The following is a 16,677-nucleotide window of genomic DNA, read 5'->3' as shown; positions in this document are numbered from 1 at the left end:
AGGCTCCCTACAACAATTATTTCCATTGTTCTCATGTTTGAGAATTGAATTTTAGAAGCAGTAACTGAAGTCTCCTTTCTACTGAGTCGATGTTTGAGGTATCGCTATATTTGATAAATTGAATAGAATCTAATGAGATTGAATAGAGTCGTCTGGGGAGCTCGCATACTTACGAGGTTTCTGACCGAAAGCATCTACCCAGTCAAACAAGTCATCTTCAAGTTAATTTCGCCTCCCTCAAGTGGTCTGCAACAGCGTCAATTATACATTATCTGACTTTTCGTTTTCGATCGCACTTGAGAACTCTCGCCAGACAATTGCTCCTTGACTGCCAGAAGCGTGACGCTCGTAATTTAATGGACAGGTGATTTTTTAGCGCAAGCCTTTGTCACAGGGCACTCTGACCTTTGGAGGGGTTGGCGGGATTCGAGTGAAAATCAAGTGACCAAGCCCTACCGTTCTAAATGCCTTATTGCTTTTGCGGCTATCTTGTGAACTCGCGTCTTTGACATCACTACTTGAGTTCACTCTAATGTGTGCCGGCTTTGCTGAACTCCGGTTATAGCCCCTGCTTCTGCGCTGTCAACAGTCTGCTCGGCCCGGTGCCTAGACATTGTAAAAGAGCCTGGAAAAGTTGGCATACGCTCGTCTTCAAAACAAAGCTCGAACAGACAAGGGGAAAGCAGGGAGCCACACGAGAAGTAATCGTAGCTTACAGTATCCTTACGAAGGATGGTCAATTCGTCAGCCGCACTTTTGCCTCGTTGGCTTCTAATGAGGTAAATTTCTTCAAATGTACTTTATGTGAGTGGTTACGAATTTCCTTTTTTTTCCTTTCACTTGTGTTTTACCTTATATTTTATTAAAATGGTGTAGCATCGGTGCATACGCGGTTGTGCCCTTCGCCCAACTTATGCACTTTTCTTTCTTCATTAAATATTCGATACTTGGGAATAGCGCCAATGTTCGTCATGCTTTACTACGTCCTTAGTCTATTGTCGGCCTGTGCGAAACGCTTGCATTGTCTTCTGAGCGGCTCCGGCACAAGATGGGAAGTATTTCGCAATTCTGCTTTACTCATCTGGCTACACTGACACTGCGGGAAAAAAAGGAATTTTTGTGGTTTCCTTTTTTTCCTCTTCTTCTTCTTTCTCCTTTTATTCCCTTTACCCCTTTCCCCAGCACAGGGTAGCCAGCCGGTACTTACACTGGCTAACCTCCCTGTCTTTCCTCTCCTTTGTCTCCTCCTCCTCCTCCTCCTGACACTGCGGCGCACAGTACGCTTGCATAATAGCCCACTAGATTGGATTCAGAGCAAGAGACGTGCGGACCCTGATCCGGAGGAGCGAGGCGAACAGTCGAATGCGCGATTAGTTTTGTTTCGGCACACGGCACGAACACGAGTACAGAGGAAGCTTCCCCGCGAGGGCTCCTATCTAAATGCATGAGAACGGAGTAATAGCTTTGATCTGCCGCCATTGCATCGCAGTACTTGATTAGGGTAGCGGCTCTTAAAAGAGAAAGAGCAAAATACACCGGTTGCTCGGGATTAAGGGCCGAATTCTTAAATCTTTTCGTTCGTGAGTGCTCTTTGCTATTGCCGGACGGCCATCACTGATGATGTGCCCAGCACCAGCATTGACTGGAATTTGCTATTACGAATAATCATAGCGCAAGAGAATTGTGCGAATACGGGCCTGGAATCGGATGGCATTTGTTTACTCTTACGAACAATTTTAGAGTAAGAACGTGCTGTTGCAACTACGGGCTCTGATATTTATTTAGGTAATCATTTAAGGAAAATTGTTGAAAATTTTAAGAATTTCAAGAGCTAGGTGCGCATTGACAAAATAGTTCTTACATTAGAATCACTTATAAGAATAGCCGAGCGTGTTGCTGGGCGTATCGCTAGCGAAGGTGGCCGACAACCAATTAAAGGGTGGCACTCGCGAACGAAAGGCTCGACGAATTCGGTCCCTGAAGGATTAAAGGGACACTAAAGGTTACCAGAAACTCAAGTTAAAGTGGTAGAGCAATGTTCTAGAACGTCTAAGGCGTCAATATAATCGCGAACAGAGCTTTAGTAACCGAGAAATTGAGGTAAATGCATGACACGATTTGAGACCCCCCAGCGACATTCCGGTACTAGCCCGATGACGAAAGGACTCCTCATAATTTGTGTTACTAATACTCAACTACTCGTATTAAAAATATCATTTCATTCGATTATAAGACGGAAAAAAATGCTACTTGTCTACGTCTATTCGATTCTAAGAAAAAATAACATTTTGACGTTACCCTTCAGTAATATGGGTGTTCAAAAGGTTTCGTTTTCGCTCGACTCTGCGCCGCGCACGCTTTGGAGTTTCAGTAGTTTCGTTATCGCGTCGTGCTGTGAGGGTTCTGCTGGCTCGCGAAACTTTCATTTGGAACAAGCAGCGAGAATGCCACGTCCATGTGATGTCGTGGGAAGCCCTCGTTGCTTTCCCGCTCCGGAGAGCCGGTGTCGAGGCCACCGTCGTAGTACGCAACGACGCCGGCAGTGCGAGCCCTCAGCAGCAGGTCGCGCTCGTCGGTGCTCAAATCGCTGAAGTTGAGCCCACCATCGCGAGCCAATCTGTCGGTGTCAGGGTCCATTGCGACGAGCGTCGAAGTTAGCGTCATAAAATGAAGTACCAGCTTATGGGCGTCTTGCGCTGGAGTTTGAGGTATAGTAGCGGCGCCTGGTGGCGGTGCGGGAAACGACATCTGGGTCGTGCCAGCTTGGGTCGTATTAAGCCCTGGCTGTGGCGAAGCACGTTTCTAGGCCGAGTTTTGCGTCGATTCGCACATTTTAATGCCCTGTTGCGAGTGCGAAAAGGCTCGTCGCTTCTCATAGACCACGCCGACCACGCTGCGAGCTCGCCGCAGCCTATAGTTTAACGCAAACGGACTCTCCGTGTGCCGTGGGACGTAATGTGGGACGTAATTCGTTTCTCCTTCCACTAGCCACCATACTCCCGCTTTCGCTCTGCTGTCGGCTCTGTCTTGGCTCTGTTTCTGGCCGCGCGTTCGCGTTTTGCGCAGAAAAGCCGTAGCGCCGTCTGCGGACGCCGTTCTACTCACCGATGGCGCAACGTCACTATGAGACCATGATGTCAGTACTCCTCGATCGGAGGGCGGGCGATTTGAACTGCGCTAGAGGTACGCGGACGCTTCAGAACGCATTTTCTCTTAAAATAAGTCTCTCCTTGGCACGAAACAAGCGTTTCGAGGTTTCTGTGATGGTATTTCAACAGTCCACGTTGACTTAATAGTAACCTTTAGTGTCCCTTTAAGCTTGCGAGTCAGCAATAAAAGACAAGTATCAGAAACCCCTGAACTTCATTTATTGGCAAATATAAAGCGGGAGAAAAGCCAAGCCGGGATAATATAACGGTTATATTCCAATTTTTCTTTTTCATTTTCTCTTGTCAGTGTATCAGGGGCTCTCAGCCGACATTGTCACCATAACCTCAGAGTCCTGAATAGTGCTTGATAGGGAAAGATACAATCGAGCGAGAGGAATCGCCACATTATACTGGCCCTGACACCTTAAAAGCTTTGAAATATATCAGTAATCTTAGAATATTACTTTGGCGAAAAGCTCCGTGAAACAACTTAACGATTTTATCCAAGTTGTGCTTTACATTGCTTACTTCATATTTTCCCGCTGCAGACGCTCTAACAGATGTATTTACAAGATTGCAATAGTTGTATTTGGCACAGAGCTGTAGCTTCGTAGTTGAATTTTCTTTAAATGTACGTATTTTCGGTGATCTTGGGAAGCATTCCAGACCTTAAATTAAAATTATACTTCTATAAGTCAGTAAAGCTAGCTTTCTCTCTCAACTTGAATGAATAACCTTCATATCGATTCAGCAGTAATCTGGTAAGATCACTTCTGTGTTTCATGTATGTATTTCGATGAGAGAATTGGATTTGGTTCCGTGATAAAGCTTCCCCTTAAAGACCTGAGATTTGGAATAGAGTCTTATGAAATGCTCCTTTTAACCGATAGGTGTTGCTTTTCTGTCATTCCTTGCGCAGCAGTCATCATGCCGTTGACAGTCGTCCATGCTATGAGTGTTGAGCTCTTTTCTTATGAGTCCAGAGCCATGACAAAAACAAGAAGTCGTGAAATTTCGGAGTTATACATTTTCATAGAGCATATTCAGAACCTTTCTTTACAACCGAAAAATATCGTTCATTCATTCATTCATTCATTCATTCATTCATTCATTCATTCATTCATTCATTCATTCATTCATTCATTCATTCATTCATTGACTCATTTTATTGTTGCTGAGTGCGTTTTGTGGCAAGACACAATATTTTCCGCGAATGTGTACTGAGATACATGCGTGGGAACAAAATAATTTTGTCCCATTGCCAGAGCTTTAACAACGCTTCAGATCGTCTTACTAAACTTTCGCCAAGCTCATTCCAGTGTAAAACTATAATCGACTCGTATACTGGGCCCAGTGTGTTAGCCATTAATATTCCTCATCCCGCAAGCTCTTCGTCTCTCTCGCATCCCCGGTTTTATAGGGGCTAACACCACCGTTATCGGTTGGCCTTACACATTCCCGTTATTGTTATAGAAATGAAAAAAAAAGAACATAGGGGCATAATGTCTAGCTTTTCCAGAATTCGATATTATTTTTTTTTGACGTCCTGACAACACAACACAAATCCCGTCGCGTCCTGGGATATAATAGCGCGTGGTATTGACTGTGCGCTGTTACTGGCGTTACTCGTATATCTGCGCCGCCTCTAAGCGTCTAAACATAGCCGAAGGGCGCTCGCTCGCAGAGCTGCTCATTAGGACCGATCGCTAATCTCGTAGCAGCACCTAGGAGCGACAAGTTTAGCGGAGCCGACCCTCGGTGTCATCAAAGCCGTGCAACAGCCGACCGATATTATATGCCTGAACTGGCAAAGCTTGTCGTGCTTTTGCGTGCGGCCTTAACACCTGACTGCGTTTTCTGGGACATAAAAAAAATCTGGGCCCAATATTTCAGAGAAGAAAAACTCTTATGCTAGAATTGTTTGTAAGAGCAAATTCCAGCCGATGCTGATACTGCACATATCAGTAGCGAAGGCGACCAGCCAATGGCAAAGAATACTTACGAAAGAAAAGCTTTGTGAATTCGGTCTCTGAGAATAAGCTGTATTTGTTCATTTATGCATTTGCGTCATACCTACAGCGCCCCATGGCATCACAACGAAAGATGGAGGGGGGGAGAGAGTGACAGATAGAGATGGAGAAAACAACGCTTCAAAACATACAGGGTGGTACCAATCGCCAGCAGCAGCAAAAGAAGCTACACAGGTACAAGTGACCGTCGCGAAGACGTGGAAAAGGAGACTTGGGGACGTAGGTCACAGCATCAAGTTGCAGCCGGACGAATTCAACGCACCAAAGTCGGGATTCGCCTGCGGCAGTGTCGGAAGAGTATTCGGGCAGTTCGAGGCGGAGAACGTTGGTTGAACAATCAATTAGCGCAGAGTGGACGGTCAAGAAGACCATTCGAAGAATCAGTTCGTGAGAGCACTCGGTGAGCACAAAGAAAAGAACGGATGTTGGGTGACCTACAGTGGTTTAGCAGGCTGTACACATTCCCAACACGGCTGTGGTGCTGGCGTTGGCTACTCTCACGGCAGGCGAGTCGGCAAGTGTCAGAACTTTCCGGAGACGACTACGAAGATCTGAGTGCATTGCTGACACATGAGCTCCGGTATCAATGAAGCTCTAACAGGCACACCGTCAACAAAAGCTTCAGTTAGGTTCTGTATGTGAGCAAAGGTCAACAGAGGTTTTGCAGTTCGGGCCGTCAATGCAGTGTTACGATCGGCCAGCGGGGCTAGTGACCTTCTAGCCTCTCCTGCCCCGCAACGATCAATCGTTTCGTGAAGCCAACAAAGCGTCCCCTTTGGACAGGCGTGTGACGTAAGTGAGGCGAGACACGCTTGGCGGACCGAGTATTTCTTGTTTGTTCACTGTCGCCTTCACGGACCAATGGGAGGAAGAAACTCCTGGAAAAGGGTATGCTAAGGCATTTCCTCACGGACTCCGGTAACCGCCACGGTCGCTTGACAGCCGCCCCAGCTGACTGCTGGGTCACCCCAGGAACCAAGACGTGCCAGCTTGAGTCAAGCATGACAAGCCCTGTCTACGAAGCCCCCCCCCCCCTCGTTTCGGCGTGTTCAGGGAACAAAGGTGCGGGAGTGAGTGTGTGAACCCTCGCCCTCAACGCGGGTCCTGGTTCGTCCTGTCCACTCCTTCGTCACGTCCCGTGTGAAGTTGCGGTTCTTTTCCTCTTTACACAGAATATTGATATAGGGACTGTAAATTACGTAAAAAAGAAGATGAACAAATTTGATTAGCTAAGAAAATATAATATATAAGCACGAAGTTTACAAATCGGTAGCTCTTCACCAATAACGGATATCACAATTCTGTACACTACGTCTATTAGAGCATCTAAAACGAGCAATTCGGTGTATCAAGTTATATCTTACGTGAAATTGTTACAATGCTTGCCAGGGTATTGAAAAAGTGGCACTCACGAATTTGTAGGCGTGTGCGAATAGTGATATTTTAGACCGAATCGAATACGAATGGAGTAGTGCCATGAGCGAATCGAATAGAATATCGAACACCTTTCGAATGGTTTCCGAATAGTGGACAGCTTTATTACAATTGATATAAAACGATGTGTACATTCCAGTATTCCTCATGTTAGCAACTTTCTGTTATTACATAGTACGTTACAAAGTGTTATTTGTTGAAAAAAAAATTGAGCATTAAGAGGAAGCAAGTAGTTCCTTCGCGTCCACAGGGCTCTAGAGAGTGCAAATAGCATGTAAAGTAGGGCTACTTAAATGACGTAGCCTGCTGCACTACACGAGTTCTCCTGTTTTATGTGTCTATTTTATGCCCGCGGGGGCGGAAATGTGCCGTACTTTTGCTGCAATCGTATGTTTATGTGCGCGCAGTTGATAGTCTGAAATATTGAAAAGGTATTCGAAAAATACTCGCATAGATAGATAGATAGATAGATAGATAGATAGATAGATAGATAGATAGATAGATAGATAGATAGATAGATAGATAGATAGATAGATAGATAGATAGATAGATAGATAGATAGATAGATAGATAGATAGATAGATAGATAGATAGATAGATAGATAGATAGATAGATAGATAGATAGATAGATAGATAGATAGATAGATAGATAGATAGATAGATAGATAGATAGATAGATAGATAGATAGATAGATAGATAGATAGATAGATAGATAGATAGATAGATAGATAGATAGATAGATAGATAGATAGATAGATAGATAGATAGATAGATAGATAGATAGATAGATAGATAGATAGATAGATAGATAGATAGATAGATAGATAGATAGATAGATAGATAGATAGATAGATAGATAGATAGATAGATAGATAGATAGATAGATAGATAGATAGATAGATCGATGAAGAAACGAAAGCGCACACTTACGAAAATTGCATTTTTAATGTTTTACCGTTTCGGCCGTGGCACGGCCTTCGTCAGAATAAACACAGATACAAGCGCGCAGCCACTTTTATGAGCATGCGCACGCGGGCATAATCAGCAGTACGTGCACGTGTACACTTGCATGCATATAATAAAAGAAAAAAAGTGCAGCAGCAAGTATAACTTAAGCACGATAAATGATATGTAGGAAATATCATTATGGTGTCACGGTGATTGAACATGAAGTTACAGAATAATATGAATTGCGACATGGCAAAACTGGGAACAAATTGATTGTCAATTCTGTACAAGAACATACACATCAAGATATAGCAGAAAGGCACGACATTTTTCCTACGCTCTCGTTGATACCGGATGACGCAGTGTTAAATTTATGGATGAGAAAGGATTCTCGTACTTCTCGATCATGGTGCGATTTGAAACCTGATTGTATTGCTGCTCTTGCCGCTCGTATTGATGCTCTTAAAGGTATGACCTGGCAGTCGAACATGTTTAGATAATGGAAGGTGCAGTAAGCTGTTAACGTCTGCTTTGTTGTTGTTGAATCTGATATGAAAAGATGTTTCGGTCTAAAGGATATAGTACATATGGCACACTGAACGTTCAAGCAGATAGATGATGTTAGTACTTTCGCAAGTGAAGTCGCCGTTGATTTTAACAGAAAAATTGGATGCTGTGCTTCTAGCAGTCTTTGATGTGGTCATATATGTACAAACTTTACAACGGGGTTTATTGCAGAGATGACAACCAGCACACAGCAACCATATCGCTACTATACTGCACTGTCCAACTACTAACTAGGCCACTGCAGAATTTTCCTGGACTGTCTCATGAGTGCGCCGGATCAGGAAAAACAAAAACCTGCTCTTGAGGTCCAGTTTTCTATAACTGCATTGAAGAGCTTTATTATCACACCTCCTGCATACTTTTTTTGGGCACGTCCTAATTTTTCGCGCAGACACGGTCGCAGGCTTCTATGTCCAGCTGTATACTCTATGCTGCTATGTTGATGTAATGAGCCGCCGTTTCAGTCTACGAGAACGGCCCGTGGGACCTGCCTTTCATCAAGCACCGACGTAGGCTGGCTGCTGGCGCTCCGATTTATCGCATCGGCGCCAGAGCCGCTGTTTCCGACGCAGCACCCAAGCGGCCGGGGTTTAAGCGAGGCGAATAGACTACCAAATGAAGCCGAGCTTGGTGCAGTGCTTCTTCATCGCTATCTGCGCGCAGGAGGCTCTGGAGTGCCCGGCGTCTGTAGCGAGCTCTTGGATAGAATTAGCGTCGAGCAACTGCACTGGTTTTGATGTCTCGACAAAACACACTTATCGAGGTAGTCTAGTCCTTCTCAACCGAGGTGGTCGTATACTTACGCGAATCTTTAGGCGAGTCTTTTACCTTATGGCTTGTCGCCAGACCCACGCTGGATGAGTTCATCACTTTCTTTCGGCACACAGCAGCCACCGCTTCTCTGCTAGCTTAAATGGCGATGACTAGTGTAAAATGTAGCCGCGGTCGCACTAAATTAATTCCAAATGGACCACTGTGATATGCTGAAGAACTTATAATGGGCTGAATAAAACCTCCCGAATCCTTACGAGTCGGCAGTCGGGACTGTCCTAAACATCTAGGTATACCTTCGCGCTGGTACGGGTCCACCATAATATATAGAGGGCATAGACGAACCACTCATCGACAGTCGTGCGGACCTGCCCGGGAAGATTGAAGCTGTGCATTGATTTACGTGTGCGCGTTGCATTGAGCTTGACAAGGCTCGTTAATTCACGTCTTGCTTTAACGAACGTACAAAAAAAGTTTCTGCAGGTAGTCAGAAGTTGGATGAAGCATTAAAGTACAGTTGATGCTTGAATAAGGAGCAAGAAAATAGTTTTTTACTTGTTTACGTGCTTCCGGGTGTAGAACGAAAGGTCAGTTTCTCTGGTTCTTCATAATGTTCATTGCAAGGCCAAAGTTCAACATCAGGTCGTGTGTCGAAAATTTAGATAACAGCAAAAAACGCTGTTGAACCAGAACGTGGCCACGTTGTTGCACGTGGCAGAATGACATTCCTATAAATCTTTTTCATCGTGATTATACTTCCTGAACGATTTCAAGTTCGCGAGATAATTTTCGCCAGTATCACGGAATCCCGATTTGTAGGCCGACCCCACTGGTTGCCTGCTTTGTGTTGCGCGTGCTCTCGCACATAATTTTGTTTTCACCTGAGCTTCGTAGTAACCGAGGAGGCAGAAAGTATCGAGTCAAGATTTTTGAAATACGCCGCGTCGCGCATGGTTCCTGTACCACGAAGTCGTCGATTACAGAACCTGCGAGGACGTCTTCATTTTGCAAGTCTGATGATGTTGCTGCTCTCTTACGTCCATGTGAATTATTGCTAGTCTCATAACTGCGTCCGTCGCTTCACAGGCGTAGAGGTAACGTAGAATTGTCACTGCAGCCTTTATGAACACTCATTCTGAAGGGGCTCACTGGACGGCTGGAATTCGAGTTTCTCAACGGCGTTACCAGTCAACACCAGTCAACACTCCAAAGCGTTTAAACTATTGTTTAAATACTCATGAAAAAAAAATAATTTTTTCTCCTCACAGCTGGCATCGTATTTGGAGCTCCTCATTTCTGGTGAAACTCGGGCAATAACAGTGTTCAAGGTTGCCGGCAAAGAGAAGTGGCCATGTTGGCTGACCGCACACTGCTAGAAGGCTACTTCTACTCAACTCATATGGTTCGCTCCCGATGCTTCGGTGCGTGGTATCGAGAAAGTATCTGGTGTTAAGGAGCTGTAATTCGTATATTAATAACATTGGACTTTACGTTCACTCTAGTGGCGCCACTGTCTAATGTACAATCGTGAGCAAAATATGTGGACAAGGGATGGCGCCATAAATATAATTTTCTCTTCTGTCTGTGAATGCAATCTGAAATTAAAGGCTGCAGTGCAAACTTGTCATTACGAACTTTCTAGTGCACTCGTCATTTTCCGTTTGTACGTGTTAATTACAAAGAAATAGAGTTTTTCCGGCGACCCTGTGATGCGTGTACTTTTACTCCCGGGCGTACATAAGCACTCACCACTTCTGTTATCATTTTCATCCATCACAGTGCTTTCACTACCCTTCCCTCTTCCCCACTGCAGAGTAGCAGACTATAGCACACTAGGCTTCTATCTTTCCTATCAATAAAATCTCTTTCTCGTGCCCTTGCCGTGCAGAAACTTCTGTCACTCCCCATCATCCTTCGCTCAAGCTGTTTTTATGCTTAAATTGATTGATTGATTGATTGATTGATTGATTGATTGATTGATTGATTGATTGATTGATTGATTGATTGATTTTAATGTCCCCATGTAACCAGGGGCCTATGTGTGGCGCAGTAGTGGAGGGCTGCCGAGCAGCTTGACCTGGGCTTGTTTAACGTGTAACCAAAGCACCGTGCACGAGCGTTTTTGCATTCCACTCCCGTCTGAAAGGGGTCGCCGCGGCTGGCAGTCGAGCCCATGAGCTCGTGCTCAGTAGCAGTCGCTGAGCACTGAGTCACCGTGGCGGGTGCTAATGCACGAGGCACCAGCGACTATTTAGCTCGCGTTCCAAACCATGGCCTCGCTCCCAAGCTCAGAAGCCTACTCCCGCCCCTTCCCGCAGGACATCGACCTGGAGGGTTTCCAGGCGTTCATGGACACCTACCTGGAGATGGACACTCCCCGGGACCTCGTCAAACACCTGTTCCTCTCGTTCGTCCGAAAGCCGGCTCCGCCGCGGCCACAGATCGCCGACGGACGGCTGCTCAAGGTATGCGCCCGGCTCTGCCCGCTTTGTCGCTCATGAACTCAAACTGCAGGAGTCACAACTGCAATCAAATCGTACTTGGTCTGCAGGGACATTATGCGTTGTTTTGCCTCTCAAGTATACAAAATTATTTTTTTTAATCGTTGGCTGAAGCAAAATTGCTGTGGAGCTAACGGAGGCAGTCTTGCGTTGCAAATATTGAGTTAGTTCCTAAAATCTGGAAAGTAAGTTCCTCATGATGTGGTGTGGTATTTACCCCGTAATAAATTACTACACGACGCAAGCTACTTTAGGCAGGCTATCTCGTTCAACATAGCTCATTTAAGCAACTTTTCAAGAAAAGGAGGGGGTTGTCGCTAGCTACAGCGCCATGGCGGTATCATTTGCTGAACGTACGAACCATTAAATTATGCAAAGAAGTGGTGGCTGCTCGGCCGTGAGCACAGGGCGGCAACTGTGGCCTAAATAGCTGAGGAGTGCGCGATTTGGCGTCATCGTTTGATGAGAGCGTTCACTGTGCGGCTAGAGCATGTGTTGTTAAACGTTAATTTAAGTCGAGTGCTTTTTTGGTAAAAGTCGCTGCTGGTGTGTAACTCAAGTAAATTAAGTTAACCTAAAATGTAGTACAGCATCGCAAACCTATACAAAGGCTATCATAGACGCCGTAGTGAAGTGCTCCGCATTTATTTTGGCCAACCCGGGTTGTTTAGTCAGCACGCAAATCTAAGTACTCGAGTGCCTTCGCATCTCACCTCCATCAGAACGGGATCGTAAATGCATTTTAAAACACTCACTTCAAGATATGCACGGAAATGCTACACTTGTTATCTGGAGCCTTGTGGCATGCACCATTACTGGCAGCGCTAATGATGAGATCGCATTACAGTTCTACATAGCGTACTCTACCCTGTATACACCCACCCGTAAGCGAAATAAAATTTCACTAATCTTAACAGCGAACAATGTGTTGGCAAACTGAATAACTTGGAACGAAACGCAAAGGTGAACGGCTCGGAAATCTGGCAACAAGGAAAGCAAATTTTGTATTCGGGAATTTCTCTGGAACGATGGTGGCACGTATTCAAAAGGCGCAGCGCTTCTTTGTATGCTTGGCATTAATTGATGAATTGCTTGCTGCTGCACAGCCGCAGTTTCAAGAATGGATTGTGCGATCAGTGTTTGTATACTGTGTGTTTATAAGTGAAGCGAAAATGTATACAAATAACTCACCGTTTTGTCCTTATTGATTCGATTCACTTCACCTGCGGGGCTTCCAATCACCGTGATGATGAACAACAAACACGGTTCGGAGTGTTTGAGTGCCACTGCCCATCAAGCGGACTTGTGGTGCCAAGGAACTAAACGTTTGTTATGCCAGTCTTACAAGAATTAAAAGTTGAAATTTTTGTGTTTCTACTTTTAAGGAAATGCAAGTTTAAGAGGTTACCACACGCACGCGTCAGCATCTCACAACAGCATGCGACTTCATATATATGCATCAGCCTGCTGGGCCTGGTGAGCAGACGTATGTACAGGTATATAGTCACAATTATAAGCATAAGTTTTTTGGCTTATGATTGTGACTAATAAAACAATCAGTCCCAGCATTTGTAAATAAATAAATTATCCCTTTCTTCTCTGGTATATATATATATCGCACAGTTCTGTCATATGGTCAGACTAGCAAACTATCTAAGCTCTTAGGAAGAAAACGATGCAACAACGATTTAGTAATGGGGCACGGTTGTTCGCGTCTGCACTGCGCGAAGATAGTCGTACACACATACTCGTACATTTGCGGAGTGATGATGCGCGCTGAAGACGCGTGCGTGTGGTTCTTGTGCTAATAAGCATAACACGGCTGCAACAATCTCTGCGTGAAGTCTCATAGCGGCAAACGACTGGATCTTTGGATGAAGCCTTGTAGCACGGCTGACTCGCTGAAAAGGATGCTTCAAGCTGCGGTGTGATTATGCGCCGGCCTTGTGACAGTGTTGATGCGGCCGACTCAGCTTGATCCCGTGACGAATGCTCGAGCTTGCATCGCCTGCTGACCGTCCGCGCTGCTCGAGGATGCCTACAGTCTTAGCGGTAGAGTAGCATTCGCAGTGCCTTGATTGATTCCTTTTAGGCCATGCTTCCTAGCTTGCATTCATTTCAAGCTGTTTTAGCGACGTGAGTAGTGCATTGTTTCTTTTTCCTGGGTTCATTTTTGTTCTTTTGCTTGTGGACAAAACTTCGTAGAATGTAGTTAGTATGCTTGTCTTCTATCTCATTTCCTTAGAACTTTGAAAAGAACGATTTTCCGACAATGTTTCAATCAATGGTCGTTGGAGCCACCGATTCCAGAGTGTCAATGAGCTCGAACACAAAAATGTTGCCGTTGTTATCGTTTCGACGTCTCAGGTGTATCGCCTGTCTGCTTATTAAGCACCAAGCTTTGTTCTGCGACGAACAACAGCAATTAAACAAAATCACATACTACAGCTATGACTTTCACTTGAACTAGCGTCTTGGTGAAATCATCCTCACCTTTATACTTTTCTTACTCTCACTTTACGGCCTCTGCGCTCATAGCAACGCACTCACGTTTGACGTATCAATTTGGAGTGCGTGAACGTCCTGTGCATCTCAGAGAATTTGCCCACTTACTGTAGTCGTGCGGCGCGGTGGTCGTACGCGATGTTCCTGTAGCCTTTCCGTTTGACACGTATTGCGACCTTGTTGTCTGGAATATTGAATATGCTAAGAATGAGAGCCCCGCTATTCCGCCGTTTGTGTTACATCCTACGTGTTCCTAGCCTTCTCATTTGACATCCAACTGTTTTCTTGAAGTTTCGCTGTACCGCACAACCAACCTACAAGACATACATTACTTAAAGTGCAAGAAAGGTTCGCTTGCCTGTGTTTTCATTACTCGAGAAATCCTTACATTGTGTAAAGCATAAACAATGCTTGTGAGGAAGCATGAACACAAGAAGCTCACAGAGAAGGACAAAAAACACGCACATTTACGTATGTGGTGTGCGGGTGGGCGATGACGCAGGGAAATGTAAAGAATAGTGCCTGTCTATCTGTCTGCGTGCATTCTCCTTATTTACGCGTTTGTAATTTCACGACTTCCTCGTAGGCACAGTATAGATTTGTCTTCGCGGGTAAAACTTAATGAGAGACGTAGTGCGAAAAGATTGTTAAGCTGCCTCATGTGTACTCCATTCCTCAGTATCTTATAGTTGTATGCATCGTCACAAATCTGATGACAAAGCTTATGGTATCTTCTTCGGTACTTCCTTTCCGCTTCCAAGGAAAGCGCCCGCTTCTAAGCTTACCCTTTAGCGTGACTATGTTTACGAAAGTGAGTGAGAACTACACCCAGTGACACCCAGAAAAACGCATAATGCAAAGTGATATAACGATCTCAGGACACATCGACCAATCAGTGGCCGCATTCACAGGAATCAACGTTTTAAACGGCTCGTTCTGTTTGACTTGTATGTTTACTATACAGCAAACGCTGGCTGCTGACTGGCTTGCTTACAGACGCCGACCTATCACCTATCGTTAGTGTTAGGTATTCAGCTTATAACACCAGCCATGCCTTTGGTGACACTGCATCCACGGTTGTTGTGAAACATGGTACGGGCGCGTCTTGTTTACATACCGACGTCGTTGGCGTGAATAGGGCGCCCCCGCTTCCTCGTCGGCGCCCATAGCCCGCCATCTCGTGAACATCCACAAATGCCTTTAGCGGCGCTAAAGCGCCACCCACTACGAACAAAACAAATCGCCATTGTGTGATGCCGGCATGTTTGACGCGTTCGCGATATCCATGTATCGCGTTAATGCGCTTTTCCAACAAGCGCTCAGTACGGCGTTCTCTTGCGGTCGTTTGTGTGCGTTTGCGAGTCCCAGAAGAACGCCGTTATCTGGCGCGTTTAGCTTCACCGAAGACACGCTCAGCGCTCTAACGAGACAGCCGTATAAAACACGAAAGCTTACGGCATCGCTTCTGGTGCAGGCCGTGAAATACGGTCATGCGTGTACGTGTCGTGTTTGCCAAGAATGGATGTGATCTATGAATTCGATAACGAGGTATTCGCATAGCGGAACTGAACGAAGGCAAGGGGGCAGATGCAAACAAAGTGATTTCGAACGTTTGAACCTCTGTAATTGCAAGGCGCAGCGCTGTAAAGTCGGCGAGTTCGAAAAACGAGGCTAATCATTTGTTTCTCGGGCATTAGACTTTTACAGGCCTTAATGGGGCCTTAAATCGTTCCCGAACATCTGTTTGCAGAGATGCTGACTTTAATGAGAAGCTGGGTGGGCTAGCCTGGCATGCCATTTCAGTATCCGGGTGGTAAATATGGTACAACACACATGCCCACAGACACACACATGCGCTGTAAAGCTTTTCACACAGTTTTGTTGAGGCCTGTAGACATTGTAGAACCCTACAGCGTTTTCATGGCGCTGCTGATCCATAAATTATAGATATATCTAGCAATACAACCGTGTTACACTGTGAAAGCAGTTAGGTGTTATGGATGGGGTCGTGTAAGATGCTTTCCCTCTTTCACGGTAAGCAAGAATAGTGTGATAGTGTGTCACCGAAGTGCGTTTCGGATGTGCTGCTTTTTCTGTCGTGCGCGACATATTTTGACCTTGAGCCCGGAGTTCGCAGCCGGCACAGCCCTCTCAACTGCAAAGAGCGCGCCACGTGCGCTACATCTTATAGACACTGAATGAATTATGTGCATATGTATGGGCAAGCCTACCGGAGTGACTGATATCGACCACAGCTTTCGCAATGCAGCATGGTTTTAGGGAGTCAGTGAGGCTTTTGAGCGCTATTCGCTCGCCGATCGCCGTAATTTTTACTGAGGAGCTGACAGTGAATGAGCGGAGGCGTAGCTAGGGAATGGGTCAAGAGTGGGCGATAACTGAAAACTTCAGAATTGGTATTCGCCGTCGCATTTCTTCTCGAGAAACCATTACGAAACCTACGCCTTCAGCGGTCCTGTGTAGAAAAACTAAATGAACTTTCGCTCGTCGACATGCAGAAGCTTGTAATTTGACAGTAGTGCCCTGACTTTTAGTACAACTTTGGGATTCGAAAAAAGTTAATAATTTGTTCCAACCTCGTTATGTGGCATCAAGTCGGGAATCCCGGCCTTTCCTGTCTAAGTAGAACGCGTTGAGAGCAGTGCAGGAATCTTCACTGCTCTTCAATAAAGTCGTGTTCATCACTCGACATTCCGAATCTTGTTTGTAGTTAACGGCTTATATGCGCGATGCGTTTATTGTGGTAACGATC

General features: G+C 45.3%; 1 protein-coding gene across 5 annotated transcripts in view; it reads left to right on the top strand.

The window, feature by feature from the left end:
- Dgk (diacyl glycerol kinase 1) overlaps positions 1-16,677 on the top strand; it is a 650,907-nt gene that overhangs the window by 535,896 nt on the left and 98,334 nt on the right. For all 5 annotated transcript variants that reach the window (XM_075691755.1, XM_075691752.1, XM_075691754.1 and 2 more), the window contains one exon: positions 11,220-11,366. In XM_075691755.1, coding sequence (XP_075547870.1) covers positions 11,220-11,366 — 147 coding nt within the window. The remainder of the gene's footprint in view (positions 1-11,219; positions 11,367-16,677) is intronic.

Source organism: Dermacentor variabilis, chromosome 5, assembly GCF_050947875.1.
Source record: "Dermacentor variabilis isolate Ectoservices chromosome 5, ASM5094787v1, whole genome shotgun sequence".
NCBI classification, from domain to species: Eukaryota; Metazoa; Arthropoda; class Arachnida; order Ixodida; family Ixodidae; genus Dermacentor; species Dermacentor variabilis.
Note: the sequence above shows the minus strand (reverse complement) of the source record. Positions and strands in the feature narration are given on the sequence as shown.